General features: G+C 33.8%; 1 protein-coding gene across 1 annotated transcript in view; it reads right to left on the reverse strand.

The window, feature by feature from the left end:
• The window catches only part of LOC115985336, a 28,838-nt gene extending 22,501 nt beyond the window's left edge, over positions 1-6,337 (reverse strand). The window contains exons 1-2 of the mRNA XM_031108288.1: positions 6,083-6,337; positions 5,751-5,962 (exon numbers count right to left, since the gene is read on the reverse strand). Of these exons, the coding sequence (XP_030964148.1) occupies positions 5,751-5,962; positions 6,083-6,337 (467 nt within the window). The remainder of the gene's footprint in view (positions 1-5,750; positions 5,963-6,082) is intronic.
• Between the last annotated feature and the right edge of the window lie 7,171 nt (positions 6,338-13,508).

A 13,508-nucleotide genomic window follows, 5' to 3' on the forward strand; every position in this document is an offset into this window, starting at 1 on the left:
TTATCCTTTTTTATGACTTCGTAAATTAAAGGTCTCAGAAAATCAGAATCCCTTACTCTTTCATTGGCGAGCGTTTATATAGTATGCGGGGAGCGGTTACTTGTTTGGTAACCGTTCCTACTATTGGGGAATCAAAAGGCTCAGAGGTAACTTCCATAACTGACGTGGAAGTTAGATTATTCAAGAAGTCTACATTTCACAACGGTTGGACTTGACTAGCGACGGTACGCTCTTTCACCCAGTGGAAACATGTAGTGTAGTAGCCTCGTCCGTCCTTTAAGGATGGACGAACAGTAGTAAACTCGTCCATCCTTTAAGGATGGACGGGCCGTAGTAAGCTCGTCCGTCTTTTAAGGATAGACGGACGAGGAGCTTGGTAAGGATTTCCCTTCCTCTTGTCTTTCCTTTGGACGACGCATATGGACGGGAAAAGACTAGGAATTTTCATTGCACATCAAATCTTACCTTGAGAAGGGCTACAAATGTGTAGTGAAGCTATTTTTAATATCTCAAAATTTATATGTTTCTTTACTCCAATTTAGTTTACTTTTTCTTTATAATTTATGTACAATATTCTTCAAAACCGTTTTACATAAAATATCACAGAATTATTCGTGCATCGCATGAAAAACTTACTAGTTCTTCATAAAGTTCAAGGGTATATCTATAAATGTGTTTATATCTATATAAATATATGATACTGTAAGAAAATTAAGGGAAAGTTCAACCCTATAACCCTAGAATAGTCTATTTTTTGCCATACATTTTTGTAGTTTGATTCAATACAGTTGGACCTAAGGTGATAACTGATAATTAAGTGGGGCTTTTTTTATATTCAATTAATAATTTTGCATCTTAATACAGTATTTTTATTTAGTTTTTGCTAACATCTCCTTTTTAATTGATAATATGACTAATTCAATCAATTTAAAGTAGGATTTTATCAATTTTGAGTTTGGGAAATAAAATTTACTAAAACAAATACAACAAGTACATAATACACCATACCATTATAGTAGTAAAAAGAAAACCTTTACCCATTACTGGACTGATAAAATGTTGAGTGCAATTTTCTTTTCTTTTTTTATAAAAAAATTACCATATCATTATGGGTTTGCTAGTGATGCGTTTGCTAAAATGAAAACCCACAATTTACCTCACCATTATACTATTAATAAAATTTTGAGTGCAATTTCTTTTTTTCTTTTTTTAATTTGCCATACCATTATAGTACTAATAAAATTTTGAGTGGTTTTTTTTTTTTTTTTTTTTTTTTTTTTTTTTAAGTTAAAAATTGAAGGCAATGTTCTAAAAATAAAAAATTACCACATCACTATGTGTTTGCTAATGAGGTTATGCATTTGCTAAAAAGAAAACCCATAAATCATATATACTACCATTATAGTACTAATTAATCGCTAACCCATACAATGCACCAAATAATTAGCAAATGTTAAATATCTCAAAAATATAGTGTTCAATGCTACAATTAGATAAAATGAATGAAAATCAATCATTCTAAACTTGATAAACTATTCTATAATAAATTTAAAAAAATTGGGATTAAATCCTAAACTTGATAAAAGGAGGTAAATAGACAATTAAAGAAAAAACAATCAAAGAAAGAAAGAGATGATGATCTATTAAGATGATATAGTGTGACTATAGTCATATAAGATTGTTAAGAGCATGAATCTGTTTGAATATTTGAACTATTTTAAGTCCATGAAAATTTTGTTTTTCTTTTTTTAATCCATTGCAAACTATAACTTTTGATATATGTGGAATTTTGATCTTATGTAGAATGAACTATTTTGTGAATTGGAATTTTTATCAATATTTGCATAATACAATCTATTCCAAACTTATTGTGTCCGAAATTTCAACTAAAAATCTTCTCTAATTTGATTCACATAAAATCCCAAATAGTCTTTCAATGCAAAGTTTAGGTTCAATGTAACCAGTCACTAAAAATCAGCTAGGTACACACAATTCAAAAGAAATCAATACCTATATTAATTGACCCGAACTTGTGATACCATGTCAACTATAGTTTATTTATGATTCTCAAATTTTTATTTTTTATTTTATTTTTCAGTAAAATACAAACCTGAATTATAAAATTAAAGATAGAAATTTAAACACAACAAAAGTTGCAATATAGTCTCTCTTTTTTTCTTATAAAGATGCAATTACAATAGCGTGGTGCACTTAGAGGAAGAAAGAGAAAAAAAAAAAAATAGAACTACCAAAATTACTCAAGCAAACTTTCACCCCAAAAGGATGTCAACCTCATACTGTAAAAAAAATAAAAACAAACTCTTACTGTGAAGACTCATTTATTGTGCCGCCTCAACTGTGTGTGGGGTTTAGTGTTTAAAAATTTGAATTTGATAAAAGAAAAGACGGACGTAGAAGCAAAAAAAACAGTCTTATAGAAACAATATTGGTACCAATTCATAAATCTGATAGTGAGAACCATTTGTAGGAGTTTTAATTTGTAATGTTTGGCTAAGAGAGGGACAACAATAGGGCTGCGTTAGGTACGGTTTGAAGGCAGATTATAGAGCTAAAAACCAAATAATAAAAAATAATAATGATGTGGAAAATTGTGGAAGCTCTAAAGCTAATGTGGCACAATATAGGAAAGTCAACAAATAGTCAAATGTCTTCAGTTTTATATTATACTAGTCGCTAACTCATGCGATGCACGGATTAGTTGAACAAAAATTTTAAATTTTAAATTTACCTAGAGTTATAATCACTTGAAAAAATAAGTTACAATTTAAGAGGGAAAAAAAATACTACTCCAATAATGTTAGGCATGCCATGTCAATTATCAATGACATCCTTTCTTTAATAAAAATTAATGTCTCAATCATTTTTTAATATAATATAATCCCTCCCATTGCTCAATTTGTTTGCAAAATCCTAGGTTTTTTTCTTGCCATATAAAATGCAACCAAAAAACCCAAAAATAAGAAGAAGAAAAGAAAAACTATAGAAGTTTTTACATAGAAAATAGGAATTAATTATACTCAAAAATGGCATTGACACTCAGAAAGAGTCATTAATCTAGAGGAATAGGTTTTGGATTTTTTTTTTTTTTTTTTTTTTTGAAAATTGGAAAAGCTAATTTAGTGTTATAGGTAATAGTTATAATATTTTAACAGGTAGAAGAACAACAACACAAAGGCGTATCAGATGAATAAATTGACTTCTTTAGAGAATGAAGACAAATAAATGCACCGAAAAAAATAGATTTTGGAATATATGAATGTAAAAGGAAGAAGAAGGAAGTACCAATTGAAAGGCCATAAAGTTTTAATCGAGATAGAAGATGACCAATTAAGCACTTGGAATGCTCCTATTATCTGCATAGCCTCGGCTGCCACCTTCTTGCCTCTCATCTACTTATGATTCCAACTTTTATTATTGGCGAGAAAAAGGGTCTCTTGCCTTCAAGTAATGTAATTGAGAAAAATGCCACAAGAAACATATCAACACCCTTTTTGGTTCTTAAATGATAAAAATTTAAAGAACAAATTTATGAGGTTAACGCATAACCTAAGCTTGTTCATCAAGATTCAAGACCCAGCAACGTAAAATACAATATAAAAAATAGAGTAAAAATGCAAAAAATACATGAAAAATAATTATTTTTTAATAACATTAATTTATAATTCTTAAATCACATTAATTCAAATAGTAAGGCAAAATATATGACTACATAATAGAAAAAAATATAAAAGAAAAATAAGTTACCTCAAAAGAATAATGCATGACTATAGCAATTGAAATTTGTCAAGACAACTTCATATATTGCAAAACATGAACCCAAAATTTAGATGTTAAAACTTTTAAAATGCCAAAAGAAAGAGTAAAGAATCAGAAGATACAGCGCCTAGAAATTATTGAAACAAACCAAATAAATAAATAAATAAAAGCATATGACTACATAATAGAAACAAAAATATAAGGGAAAGATGGGTTATTATCCTTGGCTAGCAGTTGAAAGCAGCAAGATAGTTTCAAATATTGCAAAAATTGGATCAAAAAATTAAGTTGTTAAACTTCTTAAAGGCTTAAAAAAATGAAGAATCAACAAAAAAACATATGACTACATAATAGAAAAAATATAAGAGAAAGATAGGTTACCTCAAAACAATAATCCATGATTATAGCAATTGAAATCTGTCGAGACAATTTCATATATTGTAAAATATGAACTCAAGATTTAGATGTTAAAGCTTCTAAAAAGCCAAACGAAAGAGTAAAGAATCAGAAGATTTAGTGCCTAAAATTTATTTAAAACAAAACAAAATAATAAAAACATATGACTACATAACAAAAAAAAATTGACAATTTTTATTAACAAAAATACAATAAAACTATAATTAAAAAACCCTAATAGTGATCTAGTGACCAGAGAATTAGAGAAGGATAGAAGGAAGAGTAAAAAAAAATTAGAAAATCGAATGAGAGAGGAGGTGTTTGCATAAAGAACACAATAAAAATATAATTTAAAAACCTTAATAGTGATGTAGTGACCGGAGAATTAGAGAAGGAGAGAAGGAAGAGTCCAAAACAAAATAGAAAACTGTATGAGAGAGGAGGTGTTTGTGTTTGAATACATCTTAAAAGTCCTAAATCAAATTAAAAAAAGCTAATGCGGAAAATTATGAAGAGGTCAACCAAAAGTCAAAACTTTCGGTTTTATAATATATATATATATATATATATATAGATAAAATTTTGAGTAAAATTTCCCAAAAGAGAATTACCATACCAATATGCGTTTGCTAAAAATAAATAAATAAATAAAATTACCATAACATTATGCGTTTGCTAAAAAGAAAATTTTACCATACCATTCTGTAGGTGATATGTACATTTGATTTGGAAAAAAAAAAAAAAATCTAGACTTATTTTACATAATTAAGAATTGTAATGTTACATGGATTCCAGTTACCTCAACTGGTAAAACATCTAACAGTTGAATAAAAGATCTAAAATTCAATACCGCCTACACCAAAAACTGATTAGTGTCTTAGCCTGATAATAAAGAGCTATCAAAACGTCATAGGTTGAAAATCTCTTAAAAAAGAATTGTAATGTTACATATTTGAATATCATTAGAATTATTTTCAATTTTCACTTTGTCTTGTATTATTTCATTATCTTGAAACTCTTTTTGATAAAATTTTTTGGACAAAATTTAGATATAAACTTGGTTGTAATATTTTCACAACATTTTTAAATTTTTAATTTTGAAGAAGTGTTACATTCATAATATTTTCACAATTATTTCATAATAAATTATAGGTGGTAAGTTGTTATTAGTTCTAATTTGAATTTATAACTTAAATTACTTTTTTGTCCACCTGTACTGCAAATAACAACCTGTCACTTAAAATTTATTATAAAATATTGTGAACATAGCATTTCTCTTAATTTTGTTCCTTATTTATTTTTATTTTTTTGGAAATACTATATCCATAACATTTTCATAATATTTTTATAACAAATCATAAATGATAAGTTGTTATGGGATATTATTGGCTAGTTAAAAAGTAATTTCATTGGTAAATTTAAATTAGAACTAATAACAACTTACCTCTTATACTTTATTGTAAAAGTATTATAAATATATTGTGGATGTATAACTTCTCATTTTTTTTTTTACTTCAAGTTTTATTCCAAAGGCAAAACCCTCGTTTATAATAAATGGACTTGGCATATGGTCTTACCTATGAGGAATGTACCTGAGGCAGCCCCAAACCACATGGCATCCAATAGAATAAGCAATTACATAAAATTTGGAACCGAGTCCCAATTGATCAGCAAGCTCTTCAACATCTAAAGCCAAACTTTTCACCGTTTGTTTTGGATCTGGGTCACCTTCTCCATAACCCGGTTTATCATATGACACAATGTATAGTCCTAGTTTTTCAACAAGTTCCTTAAAAATTATTTCCACCATTTAGTGAGCTAATATAACTTTCATTGATAAAGTCTTGGAGCCCAAAATCAATAGAAAATTAAAGATTCAATCATAACAAATAAGTAAATAACACAGTACTTGCGGGAGATTTTTTGCAATCACTGCACTATGTCTGCAAGTAAATAAGCCATGAACATAGATAATCTTATATTTGGCCACTTCTGCTGGCACACCATGCTCCTTGTAGGCCAAATGTCTTCCATCCCTAAGCTTAATTCTAGGTGCTGTGATAGGCGGGCCGCAAGGTGAGCCACAAATGTTGGGAGGCAGAGGGCGGGTGGCTCGATAAGCCCATGCCAGCAATAATCCAATCAACAAGACCACTACAAACATCCTTGGCTAGGGTTGAGATATGCGGAGTACCCTGAAATTACAGTACATATGTTGACAGGAAAATCAGTTTAGTGGAGACTACATCTTTCTATTACTTCACATTTGGGAGAAGACCGGGATGATTAACATGGATTGGTTATAGTGAGATCAACCATCATATAAAACTTTAGAATTTGCTTAAGAATCGTGGACATAAATTGCTTGAAAAGAGAGAGAGAGAGAGAGAGAAGCATGAAAATAATAAACAAAGAGAGATATGAACTACTAGATAAATAATTATGACAAGCTAAAGGGAATAAGACATGGATCTCCAGTGCTCTATATGTGTGATTTGTTTTGGGCCAATGTTTGTTGCATATATCAGACTTGGTGTTGGGAAATTTAGATCTCGGTTGATAGAATTAACAAGTTTTAAACTCAAGTTGTTAATTAGATTTATTATAAATAAAACTTGTTAAAACAAACAAACATCAGTATCATGTCAAAATCATGCAGCAGAAAAATAAATAAAACAAGATATGATGACACAGGAAAACCAATGAAACAAACTAGTTTCACAATAAAAAACCTGGGGGGAAACCTTCCCAAAAAGCAATCCACTATAGTAAAGAGAAGTTTCAAATCTAGTACAAAACCTTTGTCCCTAGACTCTACTATCCCCATAAATGAACTTATAGTAAAAACCTTCTACCACTTCAGAACTTCTAAACTCTTCAATATATAAACACCACCCTTTTACACGGATCCCAGTACGTGACTAACACACCAACTTGAAGAAGATGTTGGTTGCAAAGTTTTTCACTTCATCCAAACGATGAAGATCAAGAAGCACTTAGTTACAAAACCCTAAGGCGCAAAGACGCAGTAGCTTCTTTTAAAGAGAATAAGGCACCGATCACTTTTTGCATATGTTTTTCTTGTATTATCTTATGTGACGGCAGGGGCGACATTATGTAGAGTTCAGGGGGTTCAAATGAACCCCCTGAGCTGGCATTTTTTTTATAATATATATAATTTTTAATTTTTGATTTATCCCTCTTAAAATGAAAATTTGAATACCCTAACCCTAAAATTTTTTTTAGTACAATTGAAATAAGCTTAAATATGATCTTCTTTTGTCAAAAAAAAATATGATCTTCTTAACAATATTTTGGTCTTTTTAAACACACAAAAAAAAAAAAAAAAAATCGTCTTAAACCTAAAAAAAAAAGCCTATTTAGATTTTAACAAATTTGAAATAAACTAATAGAAAATTCTTAGTTTACATTGTATATATAAGATTTACATTGTCTCTAAACAAATGTGTATTGTACATTTTTTGCAAATTTGTATAATATTGCACACATTTGTTTAGTCTACAATTTAAATCTTACATTAATAATACAATATTAACATATCATTGTCCTAAACTAATAGATAAAAGTATTTTAAATGGTAATAACTAAAGTTCACTTAATGAAAATAATTAATATGTTCATTGTATTAAGAAATAATGTGTTAAATGAACTTATAGTTTATTTTTTATTCTTTTACTCGTGCATACTATGGGCAAATTTGTAATAAGAAATCTTTGTAAAGCGCAAAATTCATCTCTTACCCAAAATACATCTTCTTGTTGGCCCCCCTAGAAAAAAATTCTGGAGCCGCCACTATGTGACGAACTCTAAAATAAGCCTTATATATGTCTAAGATTGTGAAAAAAGAAACCCTACACAAATACATAAGCAGGGCCGAAAATCAAATTTGAAAATCTAAATTCCCGTAACCTCGATAAATACCTCGATAGATAGTATCTGTCAAGCCTCATTAAACCTCAATAGATAGCTATCTATCGAGCAGCTGTCGAACTATCTGTCCGCAGGTGTTGAGCTATCTGTCCAGCTTTAGTGAACAACTTTTCTTCACTTGTTTCTTGGTCCAATCTTCATGGCTTTAATACTAGACTTGAACAACATGTTTCTTGAAGTATTAATCACATCCTCAATCTACCCAAATACAAGTAAAGTGCGTTTTGTCAAAGGATTAGCCAACTACATAAAATGTTGACATATGTTCCTAACATGAATCACATATGTCCTAACACTTGGAAATCGTGTGCTCAAAGCATAATTTCAATTATAATTTTGAAATCATGAAATTATGTTTTGAATACACAATTTCACAATTTTACTAAAATCGTTTCATGTTTTGATTATCATCACTTTTTCGTTTCTTTTCTTTTCTTTTTATAAAGATTCATCTCAAGACCAGCCTAATAGGGAGCATGTAGGCCAACGTATGTGTGGAGCGTACAAATGCCTAGGTATGGGCTCCAACTATCGTAAGGAAAACATCAGAGGGAATCAGTTACTAAACGATTCACTTAGGGTCTATTTGGATACAGTTGAAAACTGAAAACTGAAACTGAAAACTGAAAAACATTGTAGCAAAATAATTTTTAAATGTGTGAATAATACCGTGGGACCCATTTTTAATGAAAAAATTGCTGAAAAGTGAAATTTGTAAGTCCGAAAATAGTACACGATGTGCACTGATTGGCTGAAAAAAGTTAGAAAAGTCAAACTTTGCGGCTACTGTTCATTGAACAGTGCATGAACAGTAGCCGCAAGTCTTAAAAAAACGTTAAAAAAAAAAAAAAAAAACGCAGATGCAGACGCACTAGAAATCAGCCCAATCCAAACGTACTCTTAGTCTTTCGTCCCTATATTCAAGTTAGATAGGGATGATAATAGGGTTGAGCTGAGTTGGATCAAGCTTTTCAAGCAGAAACAAAAAATCTACACAAGATAGGTTGGAGATATTTTGCTATTCTTAATTGGATAACTTATTCAATATTAATAAGGTAGACATGAATAAGCCTTCTTTATATTGGTAGGTAAGTTTTTGAAACCAAACAATTTTTCAAATCATTATTAATATGTGTGTGTGTATATAAACAATTTTTTTATTTTTTTGAATCATATATACATATCAATTTTTTATATGTTACATGTCAATCAAATCTGATGAGGTTGTGAAATCACCAGTGAGCCACACGATCCACGCTCACTTAAACTAACAACCTACAAGAAGAGAGAAGTGATCTCGCAGAGGGCACCGGTGTGGTGTTGGCCAAATACCCTCCGAAGGTCAAGTTAGAATTATTCTCAACTCTAGAGTGCTAGAGAGGGTAAATTATGCGTACCTTGATTTGTGAGGGTATTGGGGCTTTTATAGTAGTAGGAGGTTAGCCTCTCTTCCTTGACCTAGAAGTCTTTTCCTTATAGGACTCTACTTGAGCAGTCCTAAACGTGATGGGCAAACATTTCCTTGTAGAGTAGGTTTTTCATTAATCACGTATCTTCTAGAATTATCCTTGCACTAGTATTCTGATTTCCCTTAGGATTCTCTCGGATTTCAAACGTGTGCCCCAAGTATTTTAAGTCATGCCAGGCCCTGAGCTCTTCCTTATTGCCGACCCATGGGCTCGGATCCATCAGGCCCAATGCCATGCTATTTTTTACACCTTCAGTTGCCCCCTTCACCCTATGGTCCGTCATGATTTAGGTGGTCAGACCAGTAGGGTGACGGTTAAATTTTAATTGGGGTTGACGGTCCAAGATTGTTTATGTTGATGGTTGAATTTTGTTTATGTTGACAGTTCTTCAGGGGGACATGAACTACGAACATATGTTGACAAGTTGTCAAGCATTTATGAGGCACGCCACGTGTCACTCTTTGATTGGATTTTGTACCGGATCGAAGCGTCGCTTCGTCTTCTGTGCATCTCTCATATATATAACATACCTCTCTCCCCTCATTTCTAAAATTTTCAGCCAAATCATATTGTCAGAGCGTCGTCGTCAACCTTGTCAGAGCACTCCGTCGAACATCTGTACCCGTCAATTATACAACTGTCGATTTTTCGTTACTCAGAGCGGTGAGTATTTATTATTATTATTATTTCAAGTCTTACATTTTTGTGCTTACATTTTGCTTAGACCTACACACCCGTCCGTAACTATTAGATCCGTCAGTCTTAGGTTTTGTCTTCAATTGTAGGCCACGTCTAGTGCGTCAAGTAATCAGTCGGGAGTTCGTGAGGAGGCGGAATACGAGGAAGTATACCCGTCCGGTCATAAAGACCCAGAGAGTCCCGGCGAAGAGAGGAGTCCGTCTACCTCTTCCTCGTCCTCAACAAATGAGGATATGGAGATGGTTGAAGTAGAAGAAATGTCTGATGACGGCGAGGATCAACCATTGGGACTCGTCATCGGTGCTGATGGACTTAGGGAGTTCATCATGCTACCAGAGTGGACGGTGCATAAATTCACATCCGTCATTAAGGAGAAACACTTCAACACATTTAGGGCTTCCAAATTCCGAACAACATTCCAATCCGTCTACCTTATGTATCAGAGAAGTGTTACTACGACGAGGTGGAAGGTGTTGGAGTGTATGAGCAGATGCTAAACACAGGACTTCGGTTTCCACTAAGTACCCATCATAGAGAACTTTTAAATTATTTGGGTTTGTCCGTCACCCAGATATCTCCAAACACCTGGAGGGTCTTCATAGCAATGGAGATACTCTATAGTGCTATGACAGACGGCGCTAGGAGGCTAATGGTGCGTGAATTCCTTCATTGCTATCATCCAGACGAAATAGACAGGTCAAAAGGAATGTATAGTTTTGCCTGTAGGAGCCCCTTGTTGAAGGTCATCTTTGAAACTCCTGACTTAAATAGAGACTGGAAGAGTCGTTATTTCTTCCTGGAGGGTGACAAATGGATGAGCCGTCCAGGGGAGACGGAGTATATGCCCGTCGACACAACTTGGGGAGTGTTACATTCATCTCGTATGCACCCGTACTAATTTGTAATTCTTTTCATAACCATCAATTATAATTCTTCTTCTAACCACCCATTTTCTCTGTAGGTAGATGATGCCCACAAGTTAGTGTTGAGGAATTTAGCTTTCTTGAGAGGATTTTTCAGAAGACCAAGCCGGAAGAAAGGACTTGGGTGAAATTAGTAAATCCGAACACCATCCATTGGTATTGTGACGGTCCTGAACCAACAACTGAAGCCGTCAGATACGACGAAAGAATCCATAGATGTAAGTCCGTCAACTTTCACTATAAATGGTTCCAACTATATGTAAATAACTTCATTCGTCCTGTTTTATAGAGATGGACGATGCTAAGATGAGGGGGCTGATAAAATCACAGGCCGTCAAGAAGAAGGAGTCCAGCGAGGTGGTTCCTAAGGGGACGGCTCCGTCGATAAAGAGGAAACCGTCATCCAAATCTGACCGTCCTCTTAAGCAGCCAAAGGTCTCTCTAGAACCCGTCATAGGATTGATGGCTGAGGGTGTGGAGACCGTCACCCTAGTAAAGAACGGGTCCGTCAAGGGCCTGATGAAGGCTCCATCCACAAACCAAGAGAAACCTCCTCCTCTCTTCTGTGACGACTCCAAATTTGCATTGGAGAAGCTATCATCTATTATCTCGTCGGAGGACTATAAGGATCTGGGCAATCACTCGACGGAGGCAATGGGGGAGACGGGTCTCTTTGCTGTTGCTCAGGTAATCTTTCTCCGTCACCTTAAGTCCGTCTACTTAGTTTTTTGGTCTAACACTTTAACTTTTTTGTTTCAGTCTTTGGTCATGATGAAGGTTTTAATGGATCGGTGTCTTAACTGAGAGGTAGCTCTAGATCGTGTGCGAGCAAAGGCAAAGCAGACGGAGGATGAGCTTGGTCAACTTCACAAGTGGAAGTACACTATGGAGAAGAAATTTGACCTTTCAGAGCAGGCGAGGAAAGAACTTGAGCAGAAGACGGATGAGGCGGAGCAGGCGCTAGAGAGAAAAGGAAAGGAAATCCAAGACTTGAAGGAAACGCTCCGTCAGGCTAAGGAGGCAGCTGTACGGGAATACCGTGACTCCAACGCCTTATTAGGCAGGCTGGGGGGCTCGTTCCTTCAGGGTTTTGATGACGTGCTCCGTCAAGTTCAAAGAGCCTACCCTAGTCTGGATGTGTCGATGATAACTGTCAATGACCAAGATCAGATGTCTGCTTTTCCCGTCGCTTCAGAGAACACAGACGACCTTTTTGGTGAGGATGTAGTTCAGGGTGACGGGGAATCAGTGCCAGCAAAAAATGTTCAAGATGCCGACCAAAAAATGTAGACTATTATTTTATCACTTTTTTTGTATTTGGGAACAATCCGCCCATCATTTTGTGTATTAAACAATTACCCTCTGAGGGTTTTATCCGTCATTATTGCATTATCTTAAATTTTTATGCTTGCTATAAATTAATCTTTATATATTTTTTGAATGATGCATAAATATCCATCCTCCTTAGGAGGAGAAGTTTGAGCAAATATCCGTCCTCTTTTTGAGTAAATATTCGTCCATGTAATTTTTGTATAACGTCATTGACGGTCTGGTATCCATCTATTTACCCGTGTATTTATGAACCCTCTTTTATCTGTCTATTTTGCGGAATATGAATATTTCCAGCCTATGCGTGATCCGTCCACTTTGTGGACTGTAAATTATTTTCAACTTTAGGTGATCCGTCCACTTTGTGGCTGTACACTTTGGGAGATCTGTCCACTTTATGGACTTTGTAAATTATTTTCACCTTTTGGTGATCCGTCCACTTTGTGGACTGTAAAATATTTTCACCCTTTAGGTGATCCGTCCACTTTGTGGCTGTACACTTTGGGAGATCCGTCCACTCTATGGACTTTGTAAATTATTTTCACCTTTTGGTGATCCGTCCACTTTGTGGACTGTAAAATATTTTCACCCTTTAGGTGATCCGTCCACTTTGTGGCTGTACACTTTGGGAGATCCGTCCACTTTATGGACTTTGTAAATTATTTTCACCTTTTGGTGATCCGTCTACTTTGTGGACTAAAATATTTTCACACTTTAGGTGATCCGTCCACTTTGTGGACTAAATAATTTTCACCTTTGGGTGATCCGTCCACTTTGTGGACTTTTGAATTATTTTCACCTTTTAGGTGATCCGTCCACTTTGTAGACTTTAAATTATTTTCTCCCTTTGGGGATCCATCCACTTTGTGGACTACATTATTCACCCTTTGGGTGATCCTTCTACTTTGTGGACTAAGTTATTTTCAATCTTTGGGTGATCCATCCACTTTGTGGACTAAGCTAT

The sequence above is a fragment of the Quercus lobata genome, chromosome 4, assembly GCF_001633185.2.
Source record: "Quercus lobata isolate SW786 chromosome 4, ValleyOak3.0 Primary Assembly, whole genome shotgun sequence".
NCBI lineage: Eukaryota > Viridiplantae > Streptophyta > Magnoliopsida > Fagales > Fagaceae > Quercus > Quercus lobata.